This window comes from Colossoma macropomum, unplaced genomic scaffold (genome assembly GCF_904425465.1).
Source record: "Colossoma macropomum unplaced genomic scaffold, Colossoma_macropomum, whole genome shotgun sequence".
NCBI classification, from domain to species: Eukaryota; Metazoa; Chordata; class Actinopteri; order Characiformes; family Serrasalmidae; genus Colossoma; species Colossoma macropomum.
Genome location: NW_023494804.1, coordinates 30,004,238 through 30,023,809, shown reverse-complemented (window position 1 = coordinate 30,023,809; position 19,572 = coordinate 30,004,238). Strand labels below are relative to the sequence as shown.

The 19,572-nt window shown below is 41.4% G+C and overlaps 1 protein-coding gene across 2 annotated transcripts in view; it reads right to left on the bottom strand.

Moving 5' to 3' along the window:
• The window catches only part of dclk1a (doublecortin-like kinase 1a), a 99,141-nt gene that overhangs the window by 29,206 nt on the left and 50,363 nt on the right, over window positions 1-19,572 (bottom strand). For both annotated transcript variants that reach the window (XM_036595269.1, XM_036595270.1), the window contains exon 5: window positions 15,281-15,385. In XM_036595269.1, the coding sequence (XP_036451162.1) occupies window positions 15,281-15,385 (105 nt within the window). The remainder of the gene's footprint in view (window positions 1-15,280; window positions 15,386-19,572) is intronic.

The following is a 19,572-nucleotide window of genomic DNA, read 5'->3' as shown; positions in this document are numbered from 1 at the left end:
CAATTTAATCCATTTGTATTCTATTTTTTCACAATGACCTCAGAATAAAGTCGGTCACACCAGTGACTTCAGCTAAAAGCTTCATATGAAATCATGAGCTAAATGAGAAAATCTCTGATAACTGAAAGACACAGTGGACTCACCATGAGCTTTTCTTCATAGATCCTCAGAAAACAGGTTAAAAAAAAGTCGAGTGATGTCATCAGTGTGACTTTTATTTCAAAATAAGAGATTTTTTGTTATGCAGTAACACCAGTGACACGACTCCTGGGGACAACAGCTTTCATTACATATTTTATAATATTTAATTGGCATTTGTTTTCTTTATCATTTAAATAATATATTTCATAGTCATGTATAGATTATTGCAGTTGTAGAAAAAAATGTTTTTTACCTCAAAATATGGCCTCAGCCTTTACATATGACTGTGAGGATGAGCTCTTCTGTGGTGCTTGGAATTCTAGATAATTGATTCAAAAACCAATGTTGCTAAATTGACAACTCATGAAGGTGTAATTGTTAAAATAACTGTTTTATTTTAAAAATATAAATAAATTGTAACCCTAACATGTTTTTCAAGTGTAAAATATCTGTAAACGCTAAGGACACAAAAAGGGACGTTTCTGTAGAATGACTCAGACTCCTTGCTACAAAAAGTGTTTGCAGGCTATGATATCGGCCAAAGGGGGCGATACTAAATGTTGACTACCTCACTATTTTTTTAAGTTCATCAAACGTAAAGTAACTGTGCATTAACATTTGCAGAAGATGTTATTTTAAATAGTTTGCTGCAGAGGTTATATTTACTTATTTTCACTTCAACAGTCAACAAAATAAGCCAAGGGGTGCCCAAACCTTTGCATACAATTGTCTAGCTTTACATATTATGGAGGTGTAATCAGAATCTGTCAACCTGGCAATCAGTCAACTTAATGTAAATAACATGACCATTAAAGACCAAAAAATCTTGCAACTTTAGCTAATAAAAAGTACTGGTACTAGTGTGCTTCATGCTTTCTCCTACTCACACAGTGCAAACCTCAGATATTTCAAAATTTTTAAGATATTGCTTAAAAATAAAATCTCAGTCAGTTTCAGTAATGTTGATTATGGTGAATTAGTGGTAAATCTGAAAAAAAAAAGTTTTCTTTGGGGACTATTTTGCCAAACAACCCCCTGCATGTACCTCTTCACCATTAACGGATTGAAAAAAATTAGGCCAAAAGCTTATCTGAAGAAGACTATTACACAACGTCTTAGGTATCAGGTCACATATTCACCATCATTCGATGTAATAACTTTCAGTGAGGGAGCTTTTAGAGGTATTAATCTTTACAGACATCTGGTTCCTATCACCACCACTGGGGACAATTTTGACTCGGTACATTTTTGTAGAATGGTTTCACATCAAACCACTCTGAAGAGAAAAAAAAATCAAACCGCAGGTTAAAATAAATGAGACTGAGCTGCAGCAGCTCGGCTCGTCTTCAGTCTTCCTGAGTTCAGTCACGTCAATCCACTGCTGCGCTCCCTTCACTGGCTTCCTGTAACTGCATCACATTTAAAACCCTGATGACTACAAAGACAAAAACGGACCAGCCCCTCCCTCCCTGATGGCAATGGTCAAAACTCGAACTGTACCTCTAGCCCTTCGAGCTTCAGGTACAGCTCGGCTCGACCCGCCATCCTTCAAGACGCGTGGAAGACAAGAGTCAACACTTTTCTCTGTCCTGGAGCCCAGGTGGTGGAACGAACTCCCACTGGCTGACCGAACAGCAGAGTCTCTCGCAGTCTTCAAACACAGACTGAAGACCGTCTCTGTATACAGCACTTAAATGAGCACTGAGTTTAGTATTCATTGTAATGTACTGTACTGCACTTATTGAAATGTACTGCACTGTGTTTTCACTCTGTTCCTTTTTTCTGTGTATCAACATGGACTTCTGTTTCTAGCAGTATCTGAGCTCAGGACTGACTTTCTCTCCAACCTATCTGTAACTAGCAAAGATACTTTCTCTAGACAGACAAAGCACTTTTCTAAGTTGCTCTGGATGAGAGCGTCTGCTAAATGCTGTAAATGTAAATGTTGAATGTAAATGACAGCACTAAGTAATAGCAAAAGTAATAAGCTAATAATACAATGAGGCAGCCTCCAGTGAGCTACTTGTTACTATGATTTTTATGCAGTTCCACCTCACTGGATCTGTATAACTGGTCTACGTTTTTATGACACGTCCAGTTGTTTAGTATGCTAGATGTACTGGCAGTACTCCTACTCAAAAAACGTGTATAGTGACAGAATTCATCACAAATGCCATGACGTCATCATATTGCCCACCTCGACATCTGAACATACACAGCAAGGCTATGAACATTACACTCATGCCATACGTCATGCACTTAAGTCATGCTACAGCCATAAATCATGGCTGTATCGAGTGTGATCTGTGTGAGGGGGGAGAAGGGCATCTGTTGTATGTCATATGACATATATCTCACCAACACTGGCATTAATATGCATGTATTACACATTTCATGCATGGATGGATTATACAGAGGACATCTCTTCAACTCTGCTGCACTAAGCTTGGATAATGCCTACAGAATCCTGCACAGAGAGAGTGAGAGTGAGAGAGGAAAGAGAGAGAGGGAGGGAAGAGAGAGAGAGAGAGCAAGATTCTCAGCCAGCTGCTCTGTGTCATGGTGGATATCACATTTAATGAAATTTCTATTTGGGAAGCATCTGTGTGACACGCACGACAGACTTTTGGAGGCGAGTGCAGGGAAGAGGGGACACAGTGTTACCAGCTGAATTCCTGTAGAAGCAATAAAGCAGCGCTGGCTGATACAGCAGAGAGAACTATCAGCACAAGTGGACAGCCTTATAAGAGAGAGCACTGCAAACAGACATGGAATAATCCTGTCTAGGTTTAATTGAGCCCTGTGTATTTTTAAACAGTCTGATTTTAATATCCCACAAGCGTGAGATTACATGTTGTCCCAGAGCACAAAGGCGACTGCTGGAAGGGAAGGTACGGATGATTCGGTTTGGTTTAAAACGGAGCTGTGGCATACAGATGCCCCGTTTCAACTCTTGATTTTTAAAACAGCCCTAAATAGATTCACATTCAGTAGCATTTTCATATCCTGTGGGTAAGGTTATGCTTCAGGAAGACACCCGAGCCAAGACTGGAGAGAAATTTCTGGGTCGGTGATGCACAAAGCGAAAGATGCAGAAATGATCATAAGTGAACTCGAGCAGCAGGAAGTTGAGAGTAAAAAACAAAAAGTTCTGTGCATGTTTGGGGGCAGTCGTGGGCTGGAGGTTAGGGAACCAGCCAGACCGGAAGCTTGCCGGTTCAATTCCCTGAGCCAACAGTACGTGACTGAAGTGCCCTTGAGCAAGGCACCTAACCCCGAACTGCTCCCCAGGTGCTGTGAATAGGGCTGCCCACTGCTCCGGGCAAGTGTGTTCACTGCCCCCTAGTGTGTGTGTTCACTAGTGTGTATGTGGTGTTTCACTGCATGGATGGGTCAAAATGCGGATGTGAAATTTCCCCATTGTGGGACTAATAAGGCTTAATTAAAATTTTTACATTACTGTCAAAGTAGCATGGAACGTGTGCTGGATAGGCATGCATATGTAGGGCCTGTAGTGGCTGTTTGTCTGGATAGCCGTGCAATAAACTGTGTGAGTTAGCAGGAGTGGATTATAATGAGTGAAGCTACTGAATCAGCCGTGTGGCAGAGGCGCTCCGTAATGACTTTCAGTGGGAGCTCTGCGCCGGCCGTTCCGAGCAGAATAGGTTCACTAATTAAATCCTTACGTTCTGACTAAAGGAGTCTGGGTCAGGAAAAAGTTCGTTTGGCCACGTTGTAATTAGACTTTCACGCCGGGCTCTGCTGTTCAATTAAATGAGACCTCAGACTATGGTTTAAAGGGAGAAGGATGGCGGCTGGAGATGAGGAGGCAGTGGTTCTTCCTCTCAGCATCCGTGATGGCTACTGGGCTGTAAATACACCAGGGTGAAAGTGGAAGAGACCGAAAACGCATGGCAGAAAATCATTTATATCCTCAAGACTGAGGGTGGTGAAGGGAAGGTGCACCTTACCCCGTTTACCATTGGATCATCTTGCCAAACTCTTGTTAAAGACTCTATCTCTCTTACTCAGCTTTGGAATGGGGTGTACACTTTATCCTTCGATGCTCTTGATATCCTAGCATATCAGTATATCATCACTGTCGGAACAGAACCTTGCATCTGCGAAATAGTATGAGAAAAACATACATTAACTTCATGTAACAAGATTTTTTTTCTCATACTTCTGGAGAAATTCCATTCATCCATTCATCATGCAATGTTCACACAATGTAAAGGCTTTTTTGCTATGTTCAAATGAGGTTTTGATCCAACAACAATAATACATGATGCGTCCAAAAGTACCCCAACATTCGGTCTAATCAGTGAATTCAGCTACGTTAACGTGCACCAAAGATGTTCAGCTGCGCAAATACAGCTCGTTTCATCTCCAGAGAAAAGCACTGCCAATAGAATGAAATACTCTGAAGCAGCCGCACATGAGCCTAAGGTCACCATGTCCAACCAGGACCCCAAGCACTGGACAGTGAAGCAGTCAAACGCCATTCTCTGTAGTGATGGAGCACTATGGAATACCTTCGGGATGAGTTAGAGTGGCATTCGTGATCGAAAACTAAGCATATAACATCAGTACCTGACCTCACTAATGCTCTTTTGGCTGAATGCAACCAAATCCTTGCTGCAATGTTCCAGTATCTTTCACTGTAGCCTTAAAATGTACTTGAGCTGTGATTTTTTTTTCTTCAGAAACTTTTATAGAACATATTTCAATGGAAATATGTATGATTTACAAAACAGAAAGCTGGAAAAAGTTTTTGATCTTCACAGGCAAACAAGCAAGTCAAGATTTATTTAAGTATAGCTGATGTCAGGGTTGCCAGATTGGGCAGGAACCCTAGTAAAAGCAAAGTTATGCCACTTGCTATGACAATGACTGCTGAACTGTTGAAGTGATGCTTTTCCATTACCACATAGTATTTCAAGTTGCATTAATAAATAATAATGATTATATATATATATATATATATATACACCGATCAGGCATAACCACCTCTTTGTTTCTACGGTCACTGTCCATTTTATCAGCTCCACTTACTATATAGGTGCACTTTGTAGTTCTACAGTTACAGACTGTAGTCCATCTGTTTCTCTGCATACTTTGTTAGCCCCCTTTTAACCTGTTCTTCAGTGGTCAGGACCCCCATGGACCCTCACAGAGCAGGTACTATTTGGGTGGTGGATCATTCTCAGCACTGCAGTAACACTGACGTGGTGGTGGTGTGGTAGTGTGTGTTGCGCTGGTCTGAGTGGATCAGACACAGCAGTGCTGCTGGAGTAGCTAACCTGAACACAGTGTGTCAAACTGCCAGTAAGTTGTGGTTGTGATGTCACAACACATGGAGGTTTGGTTGCTTCTGATTGGTCTAACTCACCTACAGGCAGCTCACAAACTCTTATTAGGTTCCGTTTCCCCTCTTTAAACGTTTTTGCTAATGTACACACTTGATGGTTCTTCAAGGGTTCTTTAGTAAAGATAATGGTTCTATACAGAACCATAAACACTCAGACTCATTTGCATGCTTAAAAAGTTCTTGCATGGTAAAATTGTTCTTTAGATTTATGGAGAATGTGTTGTATATGGTTCTATTATATAGCACCAAAATGTTCTTCTGTTACAAGCCTGACATTGCAACAATAGCAGAACCCTTTTTGGTGCGATACAGAACCATATACAACACATTCTCCATCAATCTGAAGAACAATTTTACCATGCAAGAACTTTTTAAGCATGCAAATGAGTCTGAGTGTTTATGGTTCTATACAGAATGACTGTCTTCACTGAAGAACCATCTTTTTTGAGAACCATGAAGAACTTTAAGAGTGTAGGCTGTACTTGCAGCTCTTGCGATTTAACTGCACCCTTTTAAATTGTGATTTCGATATAAAACGATTAATTTTTCAGCCCTATAATATAGCATTAAATAATTATAATATTCAATAGTTGCATTCCTAGTTGTGAGCGGTGGACAGAGTGGACGTTTCACAGTGAGAGACTTTTCTTTTAGGTGCAGAACACTGACATCAAGCCAGACTAGGTGACTGCAAGACAGAACGACTGAGAAGTAGACAGACAGACATGCAGAGGGATGTAAGACACCCTTAATCCAGTTTTTAATTGGCTAACCCAGTTAAAGCCATGACTAACTGGTGGGGTGGAAAAGGTTCTCTTCAGACAAAGAGACCATTCATGTCTGTCTGCAAACAACTATGGCATTTATATAAATCATCAGCAAAGAGGTGTGTGTTTGTGTGCATGTGTGTGTGTGTGCATGTGTGTGTGTGTGTGTGTGTGTGTTTGTGTGTGGGCTGCTGGGTGCTCACCTTCATACATCAATCTGCTAAACTTAGCCTGGCTGCAGAAACATCATCGGCAGGGTCGGTTATATAAACAGCCTCTTACAGCGTGGAGAGCTGCTGTTCCCTGCGCTCTTCCTCTCTCTCTCTCTCTCTCTCTCCCTCTCTTCCTCTCTCTCGAAAGCCTCACTGCATAGATAAACACTCAAGCACCTCTGCACATATTAAACATTGTATTTGCCCTATAAATTAGATCTCTCTGCCTGACTGTCTGTCAACTTCTCTGTTGATCTGTCTCAGCGCTATCCGCCAATCTGTCTGTGTCCTGGTGCTTCTGGACAACCGTCACTGTCCTAAAGGAAATGTCTCTTGTTGTCAACAACTAACTGTTTGTGTGCTGGAATATGACAAATCTAATTCAAGAAAGAAATGAAATGCTGAATAAAATCATTAAAGCACAGGAAGTGTGCACCTTATCTGACATATCTGAGAAAGAGAGAGAGAGAGAGAGAAGGAGAGAGAGAGAGAGAGAAGGAGAGAGAGAGAGAGAAAGAAAGAGAGAGAGAGAGAGAGAGAGAAGGAGAGAGAGCGAGAGAGAGAGACAGATCACCTCCATTCTGGAGTCCTTCCACATCATCCCACATGTGATAGACTGAGACAGACAGAGAGCTGTCAGGAGAGTTACAGCAAGATGGAGAGGTGTAAGTTGGACAGGGGACAAGAGACAGTAAATATGTCAGGGAATAATAATCAGCGGTCAAGATCTAAAATGCTGTGGATACAGCATCAGACGAGAGCCGTCACTTTCAGTTATAGTAGTAATCCTGCAATCTCCTGGATTATTTTGATGAAAAGGCCACACAATAAACTGACTTAACCGAACAATAACAAACAGTACAGAGCCATTCAAATACGCAAAATATATATAATAAGGCATTTTATACTTTTTTTATATAGTACTCTTCATTTTACTTACCAAAAATCAAAAACAAAAAAGTGCTTTACACAAGAATATAAGAAAAACATGAAAATAGTATAAGCCACAATATGTCTAGGCATATGCTGACCTACACAAACACTTTTCTTCTGGATTTATAAACAGATATTTATTGAAAATAAAAATCATGTACACTCTTAAAAAAGTTTTTTTGACTGAAGCCATAAAAGAACCACTTTTGGATCCCTAAAGGACCATGTTTGAACAAGAGATGCGTTAATGGTTTAAAGAATCTTCATATAGTGCGAAGACTCACAAATCTCAAGGCTCTTCAGAGAATTTTTACTTTGTGTACTTTTTTTTAAACTTATACTTATTTTTAAACTTATATTAAATATTCTTCACTCATCTCATTTTCAAAAATGGTTCTTTAAAGTTGTTCTTCTAGGCCAGTGATGCCCAATCCTGATGCTGGAGATCTCCCGCCCTTCAGATCCAACACACCTGGCTAATATACCTGGATCAAATGTGCAGCATTTAGGTTGGAGAGCAGGGTGGTAGATCTCCAGGACCCGGACTGTGAATCCCTGTTCTATGGCATTGCATGAAGAACCCATTTGAGAACCTTTATTTTTAAGAGCCTAATCGTGCCAACTTTAGATCAGACTAATTAAACTGGACACACCAGTCAAACATGTCCAACACTCTGCAGCTGACAACACCTGCCATCGAGCGAAGAACCAGTTAGTGGTTCTACTCCAGCACCTGATGCACATACGAATAACAGGAAACAGCCAGAACCTAAAGGACACATTCCTTCTGTCCTCTCATCTCGGGTCCACATTAGCATTCCGCACGGTGGAACTGTGCTCTCGGCCCAGCGAGGCTGCCGTTCATTCATGCAGCCTGTCTGCGAGCGCCCGAGCTGTCTGGAGGAACAAAGCAGCCTGAAGAGAATAGAGGAGCTTCCGAGCCCGCCTGCCAAACAGGAACTCACGCCCATATATGGGCAGCACTATTGTCTCCGAGGCATCGGCTTCCTTCTCTCACGTTGCCATAGCAACGGCGCCGAACTTCAACTGGCCGACTACAAACCTCTTCGCGCACAGCTTCAGCTGGCACGATTTAAACCAATCATATCACAGTCGTCTCAGACAGCGGAAAGGAAAAGAAGAAAAAACACCTGCTTCTAGAACTCTCTCCAGAGGGCGAGGACGAGACGGAAGGGCTGGCTTTAATATCTGCAAACGGGCGCCAATAAAGGAGGACAACAACAAACAACTAAAACACAACAACAACAACAACAACACAGAGTGTTATATATGAACATTATTGCGTTCTCTTGTACAGGGCCAAGCACACACGTGATGACAGGTTATTACTGTTAGATCCCAGCTTATCAAAAACGCTTCATATTTTTGCAGGCTTACACACCGAGATTAAAAACAAACACAGACAGAAGACAAACAAGGTCAATATTACTCTCCTCTCAGACGCTCGCATTCAACGCAGAAGTTATCAGGATCTGCAAGATTGAGTCACTGCCCCCACCCCGTTACTCTCTCTCTCTCTCTCTCTCTGAGTCACTATCCTCCCCCTTTACACTTTCTCCATCTTCCCCATGCTTTCCCAGTCTTTCTACCTCTTTCTCTCCCCCCCTCCTTCTCTCTCTCTCTGCATCACCCTCCTCCTTTTCTTCCTCCCCCACACCTTCATTTCTTTTCATCTCTTTTCATCTTCTGCTGTTCTCCATCATCAGATGCCCCTTGTGAATAAGGGAGTCATAACCTGATGCAATCCCGCTCAGACGTGCCCTGCACACGTTCCTGCGGCCATGCTGAGGTGTAATGGTATATAAGTGTTGTCAGCTGGATTATTTATTCATTAATGTCATTAAAGTTATCATTACTTAATAAACATATGCACAGGAATGCAGGGGCGATTCAGTCTCCGCTTGTAGCCTGTTTCTTAAATTGGGTGACAGAGTCAGGAGGGTAAACGTGAGTATACTGCTTCGTAAGGGTGTAACGATGCACTCAGGCCAGGTTTCGATTCGATTCATGATACTGGGTTCACGATTCGATTCATGATACTGGGTTCACGATTCATATTCTCACAATATTCTGAAGGCCCTGGAGAGGAACTGCAATCACTATAGTGGAACTGTGAAACGGTGTGCACACCTATGCGTCTTTTCATGATGAAAATGCGCTGAAGTCCATTCAACAGCTTGGTGGTATAATACACTAACATATTACATTCTATATTATACTCATAGCCTAAATTCAGTCGAGGACTGCAATTGGACAGTAATTACATTTCATCAGTGGTGTAACTTTGGCGAGGGCAGAGGCTGAGGTGTTTCAAAAGGGAATTCTGTGAGAACACTTTGTTCAGATCAGGATTTTTTCATGCTCTGTTAAATAATGACAGTGACAAACTCTTTATTCAACCAGTTATACTCATATTTCGCTGTTGCCGGAAGAAAATCTCGTATCTCCAAAATGGTAACTTTACAGGAGAAGGAAAAAACATACTGTACTTTTAATGTAAGTCAATGGAACCAGACTTTTTTTCCAAGTAGTTTTGGGTCGTTTCTTTTAGTCCATTTATCATGAAATTTACACACAATATAAAGGGCAAGAGACATTTTCAGATTATGTCAAAAACTGAAAAACAATAAAAATGGAGATACGAGGTTTTCTTCTGATAGCAGCAATTTATATAACCAGTAAAATGTTTTATTATTATTATTATTATTATTATTAATAATAATAATAATAATAATAATAATAATCCAGAAACAGAAAACTACACTCTACCTTCACCTTTTCTTTCTGGTTTTTGCAGCCAGCTTGTTAAAGGTGCTGGAAACTCACTCTAAATATCAAAACGCTCACAATAATCTTACAGATGTGTGTGAAAAATAAATAATGGACGTAAAAGCTATAAAGATTCCACGTCTCTGCCTGACCATGACTGTGTACGATTCAGGCCTTACAGTGATTGTACCCATGGCAACATAAATAACCCAGTAGCAGCAGCAGGCTTTTTCTTTTTTCTTTCTTTCTTTTGTCAGGTTTTGGACTTTCAAGATAAGGAGGGAATTATGGAGGGAATTATGGAGGGAATTTGTTCGACCGGTAATGACTTTGGTAACCGTGACGAAGTTTAAGTTTAAGCTTCTTCTTCAAATTTTCTATTCCATCTTCAATGGTGCACCATTTACATCCTGGCACCATAACCAGGGACTGGGGCTGCAAATTAGGTTAAGCTAGATGCTCTATATACATTACATGTGTTGCATTCTATGTAACAATGGTCATCTGAATTGTCCCTGTCAAATAAACAAATAAAACAAATAAAATAAAGATTCAGGCTCCTTTCTCTGCATACTGTGCAAACATCACATCACAACGTTCACAGGATAATGACGTACTCCAAAAGCCGACCCATGCATCAAAACTGTGATGACAGCTGTTAGCTAGTCAGTAAAGCTTCGGCCAAAGTTGGGTATAACATTAAGTTATGTGTTACTAATGTGAACGTTTTGTCATGACATTTATTGCCGAGTTAAAGCGATGTACCTCATAGCCTCACTGTGAAATTTAGGCCAATGTTACTGTGTGTTTAAAGTTGCTGCATGATGTCAACCAAAAGCAGCAGACAAAAAAGTGTGGCCATGAGAAACAGCTACACGGTGCCATCAGGCTTCTGTTTTAAAGCCATTTTATAAAATTACAGACGCAGCCAAACTGTGCCTGCCCTCCGCTCACAACATAACGGCCTGCTGACGGTTCCTAGAATGAGAAAAACCACAGCAGGGGTCGAGCTTTTTCCCAAAATTGTGGGTTCATCTCCCGACCTCTGTTCGGGACTCAGACACACTCTCTACAGTTAAAACTAGACTCAAAACTTTTCTGTTTGCACAAGCAGTTTGCTAAACTGAGTTGTTTGCACTATTTACTCTTTAATATCTCTCCATAAATGGACCTGCCCTGTTAATCAATTTCTCTCTCCCTCTCTCTCTCTCTCTCTCTCTCTCTCTCTCTCTCTCTCTCTCTCTCTCTCTTTCTCTCTCTCTTTCTCTCTCTCTCTCTCTCTCTCTCACTCCCTTTATTTGAGCAACTGAGCAACGCTTGCCTGAGTCGCCACATGGGAGCCACCAGAGTTTCAACCACCGCGGAGCTTCACGCTGTACAAAGCTGTGCAAACCTCACCTGCATGAACTGACCCTCCTGCTGCTGCTGCATAAACTCAAACTCTTATTAACCGTTGCTCCGCCTGTTTTTCCCCGTTTTGTATTCGAATATTTTATACTAACGCTGTTTGCTATCTGGTGTCGACCAGAGGAGGATGGGTTCCCCTTTTGAGTCTTGGTTCCTCTCAGTGTTTCTTTCTCTTGTTCTTAGGGAGTTTTTCCTGCCACTGTCTCCATTGGCGACGCTCATGGGGGCTCAGACCCGGATTTTTCTGTAAAGCTGCTTTGTGACAACACCTGTTGTAAAAAGTGCTATATAAATAAACTTTGACTTTGACTCCAAGGAGAGTTTTATGTTTCACATGGGTTTTGCACAGCAGCATATTAAGCATTTAGAGCTCTTCAGAAAGGGCACTCTTCATTTTGAGCCTCAAGCTTTTTTAAATGCAACTCCTCATGTACTGCTTTTCAGTTAAGAGTTCGAGCGACATTGAAACACGAGGTAACAGAAGTTTGGCTTTCCATTTTGAAACATATTCCGCATGTCACTATAGAAAAAGGGACTTTCGGGCACTTTGTTCATATCAGGATTCTTTCATGCTCTATTAAATAATTACAGTGACAATGTAATATTATTCAAACGCTTTATTCAACCAATTATACTCATATTTATATCACAAGTAAAATTCATTATTATTATTATTGTTTTATTATTATTATTATTATTATTATTATTATTATTATCCAGAAACAGAAAACTGCACTCTACCTACATCTTTTCCTTCTGGTTTTTGCAGCCAGCTTGTTAAAGGTGCTGGAAACTCACTGTAAATATCAAAACACTCACAATAATCCTACAGATCTGTGACTTCAACCAAAGTCACATTTGAAAGTATACATAAGATGGACAGTAGTATCGTGTGTGCACTGCATTTCGCATTTTTCCTCTATAGTGACTGCACCTTAATTTGGAACAGATATCTCTCCATACTGAACAAAATTTGAATAAAAACTATAATCCTGTTGCAAAACTTATTGAAACATCAGAGCTGGGAGGCTAAAGGAGTGTTGCAGTGAGGTGTTAACTGGTGCTCACTGTTCGCAAACTTTGGTGTTCAAACAATGCAAATATTTTAGACAGCGTATCACAATGTCACGATGTACGGTCGCACTGCTACTGCTGCAAGAAGCCGGCCCTGCTTGAAGAAGACATTAACTCTTGCTTCTTTCAGTGAGAGGATGTCCGTATTGGTTAGAACGTTGCTCATATTGATGTAGAGGAATCCTGTCCAGGGATCAATGATTAGCAATGCGATTCAAAAGTGAGCCAAATTTATGAATTCCAGTTTGATGTGGAGTTCAGTTCTGTTCAGTAGCTTCCATTACCAAACCAAATCTTGCAGGAGGCTATATTTCTTTTGAGGGGAAAACATGAATGACGAACGGGCGATGAAAACGTGATTTACCACAGCAGATCATTTGAAGGCAAGACGTCCTTTTTATATTAAAATTTTAAAGAAAGCTACTGGTTTGGCTGGTGTGTGTGAGAGAAAGAAACAGAGAGAGAAAATGAGCCAATGACACTCTGCCTCCTTCAGTGCTAAAAACTCTCAGCTGCCATGTTCATGCTTGGAATACATAAATATCTTACAGCTAGCTTAGTCGAAATCAGCAGCCACCCCTGGCTGGCTTCTGAAATCAGCATGCAGGTAGCATTTTAGGTGTGCAAAAGTATCCAGATTCCTTCTAATTAGTGAATTCAGCTGCATTAAGCTGCACAGCTTGTATAATCTTCATAGAAAAGCAGTGCCAATAGAATGTAACACTCTGGAGCAGCCTAAGGTCACCATGTCCAACGACAATTGTTGGCTAGAGGGCAATAAAGCCCCCCAGCACTGGGCTGTGGAGCAGTAGAACTGTGCTCCCTGAGTGATGAAGCTCCATTTAATAGCTTTGGGATGAGTTGGAGTGCTGTTTGTGATCCAGAACCAATCATCCAACATCAGTACCTGATCTCACTAATGCTTTTGTGGCTGAACACAATTAAATCCTCACATCTAGTGTAAAGCCTTCCCTTTACTGCAGAAAAAGGGGACAAACTCCTTTTTAATTACTCTTGATTTCACTGGAGGCACTGGTGTCTACATGCTGCTGGACTCAGAGGTCTGTGAAAAGTCAGAGACTCTACTTGATTCATCTACTTGATTCAACTGCCATTAAGAACCAGTCTCATTTCTTATTTTACCCCTGCCCCTTGTTTTCAAATGTCACCTTGCTCCTTGGAACTGAGTCACAGGGTAGTGGTTAATCTTCCCTCTGAAATGGGACCCTCAAATAAAAAGAGCATCACTTCATTAACAGCTACCAGCGCTGCTCTGTAGGCGACCCTGCCAGTCTGCAGTGACAGCAGAGGAGGGTAAAGTTCAGCTCCTCACTGCTGGGCTTTAGTTACATTTAGGGCATCATATGCCTTCAAAGAGGGGGGCAATTATTTATTATCGCCCACCCTTAATTCTTCAGTGATATGAAGCTGAAGTCAGCTATTCAGCAACTATTTGTTTGGACTATTTGTGTTGGACTATTTAAGGTGGAACAGGAAATTTAGCTGGCTAGCTACCAAGACACCAGCATACTATAAGCAATTTTTAGCTTGTTATGAAGAAAACGACCATAATACACTGAAGCCACATTAAACTAAGATAATATAATGGTTATTGTAATTTATAATGGAGAAAATTCTCACATTTGTGGGTTTCTTTGGTCTCTCATTCATCCATTCATCCAAACTCTCTGTTTGGAGTGTTTCTCTGAAACCTGTTTGGAGGGCTATGTAGCCCCAACGCTTCACCAACAAACACGCAAAATGAAGGGCTAAGGGCTAAGTGGTAGGGGCGAGGGGTAAAATGGGATTGGGCCTAAGTCATTTTTCAGCATCAAAGCAGAAAACTACACAGAAGCCTCAACGACTAAATATATTATCAGGAGACGTCACACCTCCAAAGTTCAGTCTTAAAAGCTTCTTTGTTCGATTTGAACATTTTCTTTCATCCGTCTCCTTTTCTCAGTAATTACTTCTTAACAGCTACACATCCTTTCAGACCCACAGCATTGAGTCGTCTTCTCACAGTGGAAGGATGAACAGAAACACCTGTGGATGTTTTCAGATCTGAGACAAAAGTGGAGCAGAATTTTCTCCTAAGATTAAAAACTGAAGTACTGGCAGTTTTGGTGGTCTAGCAGGTCTTGCACAGATGTTAGGAGTACCACTGTCTCCACATTCTTAATAATGTTTTTAACTCTAGTTTTGCAAATTCCTGTTTTTTTTCCTCTTTCTTTGTGCAAGTGGATTATCTAATATCTAATCTAATCTGAAATATCCTGACAAATGAATAACTTCATGGCTGTTTTTCCTGGAAATTAGATAAATGAAGGTGTGGTCTCTGACTTTTGCACAGTACAGTATAAAGGTTTGTGACATAATTTCCAAATAGAGTTTAGGCTGGTCGGTCAAGGGAAGATATCTGGCCAAATCTTTTTGTTATTAAATCGCTTGGTTATGTAACTCATTCATTTGATTATATTTGCAATCAAGTGTGAGTGGATGAAAAAGCAATTTAGCGTAATAGATGTGATGTAATTACTACACGCATACCCTGACAAGCACACATACAGATGCTCATATCCTACCTGATCCAGTGGGAGACTTGCTGCGTCTGGCCAGCGTCACACTCCTGGGAGATCCTCTGCTCAGAAGACTTTTCCCATAGGAGGACGATTTCATCAACCTGCATTCTGTTACACAAGAAGAGCCAGAACATGCAATTAACAGATAATCTGGCAAGCAATGTTTTTCCACAACAGATTTACATCTTAAAAATGTAGTCACATCTCATTTAGATGATATAACAGCAGCCTTTTAATCAAATCCCTATAGGTCTGCTGAAGCGCCCTGGGATTATTGGCACTCTTGGCAAACATAAGCAAAAAAAGGTGTGAAAAAGTGACTGTTTACTGTTTATTGGCTTGGGCTTCCTTATGAATCCTTATGAAAAACATTTCTTAAATGTTCAGATCCCCTAATACATATTCTCTAATGATGTAACAATACCACATATTGAGCTGTACAGCAGCATATCATATTGTATTATTGTATTGTGACTGGTATGTCAGCTTGTTGCTGGTGTGTTATAATCATTATCTTATGGCTAAGAGCATCAGAACGTTATAAACAATAAACTTTTGCTTCCAATTTTGTACTTTTATAACACTGAGTGTTCTAATAATCGGAAAATAGAAACATTAACTTCATGTAGATGTATTTATAAGCACAGGTGGAGCATAAAATGTCCCTGATGTGACAGCAGTATAGCTAACACCTACTAACTGTGAGCTTGTGAAGCAAAGGGTTTAAAAGTCACAGCAAAATTATAGAGCCACCAAAAAGCTTGAGACAAAACACAAAACGACAGTTAAGTGATGAAAAGAGAACACCACCAGCAAAACATTCTCCATGGGTGTAAAACTTGGTGAAACAATAACACGGACTGTGTGCGAACATTGCAGCCTCAACACATCATATTAATAATAATAATAATCATTTTTATTTATACAGCACTTTTCATGCCGGTGGCAGCTCAAAGTGCTTTACAGACAAGTGATAAAACACAGTTATACAAGAAATCATTAGTATTTATTTAGAATCAGAAGAAAATGAAAAAGATCAAATTAGAAGATAAAAACCACGAGACGTACAGTTTTAGTTAAATGCTGAGTTAAAGAGATTCGGTTTTAGATGCTTCTTGAAAGTGAGCACTGAGCTTGACTGTCTAATAAAAGGGGGAATTGAGTTTCATAGTTTAGAAGCGTAATAACTGAAAGAGCCTCTCCATGTTTTCTGTATTTTACATGTTTGTTTTCTATATTGTGTTTCATCTCCTCACACACACATATATCTGGTCCCGGGAGTTAGAAGAGTGTGTGGCTTTGGGGCAGTCGTGGGCTGGAGGTTAGGGAATCAGTCTTGTGACCGGAAGGTTGCCGGTTCAATCCCCCGAGCTGACAGTACGTGACTGAAGTGCCCTTGACCAAGGCACCTAACCCCGAACTGCTCCCTGGGCGTTATAAATATGGCTGCCCACTGCTCCGGGCAAGTGTGCTCACTGTTCACTAGTATGTATGTGGTGCTTCACTGCACGGATGGGTTAAAATGCAGAGATGAAATTTCCCTGTTGTTGGACTAATAAGGGTCTTTCCTCTGTCTAGCCATAATGTCTACTATCATTGTTAGAAAAAGTCTTGCAACAAGATGTGTTTTGAGACCCTTTCTGTCCAGTTTCTAAAGGCAGATAAAAATCCATGCACAGCCGGGGACTCATGAGCATCCCCACACCCGCCCGGCGCCTCTCATCCTGTGCAACTCCTGAGCAAGAGAGGGACCAACCCCTATCAAGGAGTTTGGTTCCAGAGCTGACACTGTGGGTGGAGGTGAGCCCAACTATATCTAGTTGGTACCTCTCAACCTCCCGCACAAACTCCAGCTCCTTCTCCCCAGTGGGGTTACATTCCACGTACCAAGAGCCAGTTTCTGCCGCAGGGGTCTATGCTGCCCAGGGCCTCCCTGCCATCTCCCACTGCCTATATGGCACTGCACCGCTCCCCCATGCTGGACCTTGCGGGTGGTGGGCCCCATGGTCCCCCCACATTGCCTTTTCGGGCTGAGCCCGGCTGGGTTACGTGGGCTGCCTGGCCACTAGGTGCTCGCCAAGGAACACTACCCCCAGGCCTGGCTCCAGGGGCAGGTCCCGGTAACCCTCTCCCGGGCAGGGTACACGGTTTTCTGCGTCCCTTTGTCATAGAGGATTTTTGGATGGAACTAGTCTAGGGTCTTCACTCCAGACCTGTTCACCTTGGGAGACCCTACCAGGAGCATATTACTCCAGACGACTTAGCTCTGAAGATCCCTAGACCACACAAGCTCTTCCGCCATGGCAAGGCCCCGATCCAGGAAGGGTTGCTAGTTGCTGAAGCTAAATATATATAAATATCGTTGTTGTCAGAACAAAACCTTTTGTCCTTTTTCAGTTTTTCACATCATTTGAAAATACCTGTTGCCCTTTACATTGTATGTAAATTTCGTGATGAATGGACCAAATTAAATGACCCAAAATAACTTTAAAAATTCTGGTTCCACTGACTTACATTAAAAGTAAAGTATGTTTTTCCTTCTCCTGTAAAGTTACCATTTTAACACAAGCCTTAAACTGCACGTTTATACATGTAGACCAGTTTCATACACAACAGGCAGACACAAAGTGTCTGTTCTGAGCCAGAAACTGGCACAAAAAAAGCTTAGTACATTGAGCTCTTAGTGCTGTTATCCTGACAAAGAGAGGTTGCACAAAGCACTAAACACAGGGGTACCAATAATTGTGACTGATGTGTTAAATTTTTTTCATTAGGATTTATAAAGGTTAGATTTCTCTTGTACTTTCAGTGCAACATCATGTTCTTTCTACCTATTATTTCTCCCCTTTACTGAGGTGCCAGTTATTATGGTGGCTGCTGTATCATAAGTGATCTTTGCTAATGCTCGCACATCTTTGCTGCTGCTCACACATTGCCTTGACCCAGGAAGTTTGATTGAATTTGTCCAATCCCCTGGAAGTGTTTTCAAGAAATATACGGTGAGACTGCAGCGCGCAGACGTAATCTTCAGCTGGGGGACTCATTTAATCACTCGTTTGAGGAAAAACAGCACCTTGTAGAAAGAGATTTACTTCGCACCCTGCAGAGTCTGATCAAAAAGAGTTGCGTCCCTACCGCAGAAGAGCATTAGTTTTAAATAAGACTCTTAATCCTGCAGGATCTGAAGGTGAAGGCTGGGTCTACATGCAGTACATTAACCGCACCACACCGTATCTCCGATTATTGCTCATAATGTATTCAAATATCATACTTTTCTGACTTTTTTTTCTTGGTTTGTTTATTGCATCTGATTTGTTTTTCCATTTGGCTTTTTGCAGCAATCACTTTGGGGACGTAATGAATTCAGATGAGAACGCATTAAGTTTCTGACACCGTGTAAGACAGCAAATGTCACAGTCAATTAGGAGAGAAAGCCTGAAGGGCACGGAGTCACTCCGCATCTCCCAGAAGTAACTGCAGACAGTTTTAACCCCCTGCTGACAGGCGACTTTAAGAGGCCTAATGCATTGCTACATGCGAGGCATTGATCACATCTCAAAGAATCCTGGCCTCCTTCTGATATTCAATGCTGCTGGTCCGCATACCCTGCAGTTTGCATTGTGGATCACTAGTGTGGAGGTGCGTGTATGCAGGTACATTATATGGCCAAAAGTATGTGGACACCTCTCCTAATCGTTGAGTTTCAGCCACAGTGATTGCTAACAGGTACATAATATCAAGCAATAATAATATCAATATAATATCTGCCCTGCTAGATCTGCCCCAGACAACTGTAAGTGTTATTATTGTGAAATGGAAGCATTTGATGAATCATGCTTCACTATCTGATGAAGTCTGATGGACTATTTTGGGTTTGGTGGATGCCAGGAGACACTACCTGCCAGAATCCACAGTGCCAACAGTGAAGTTTGGTGGAGGAGGGATGATGGGCTGGGGCTGTTTTTCAGGGTTAGTTCCAGTGAAGGGTGATGTTAATGATACCGCATACAAAGACATTTTAGATAATCACATGATTTAAACTTTGCAGCAGTTTGGGGAAGGCCCTTTTCTGTTCCAGCATGACTGAGCCCCATGTGCACAAAGCAGCTCCATGAAGACATGGTTTGGTGTGGAGGTGGTCCAGTGCCCCCCACTGAACACCTTTAGGATGAATTGGAACACTGACTGCAAGCCACGCCTCCTCGTCCTCACCAATCTGCTTTTTGACTAAATGAGCACAAATTCCCACAGACACACTCCAAAATCTTGTGGAATGCTTCCCAGAAGAGTAGGGG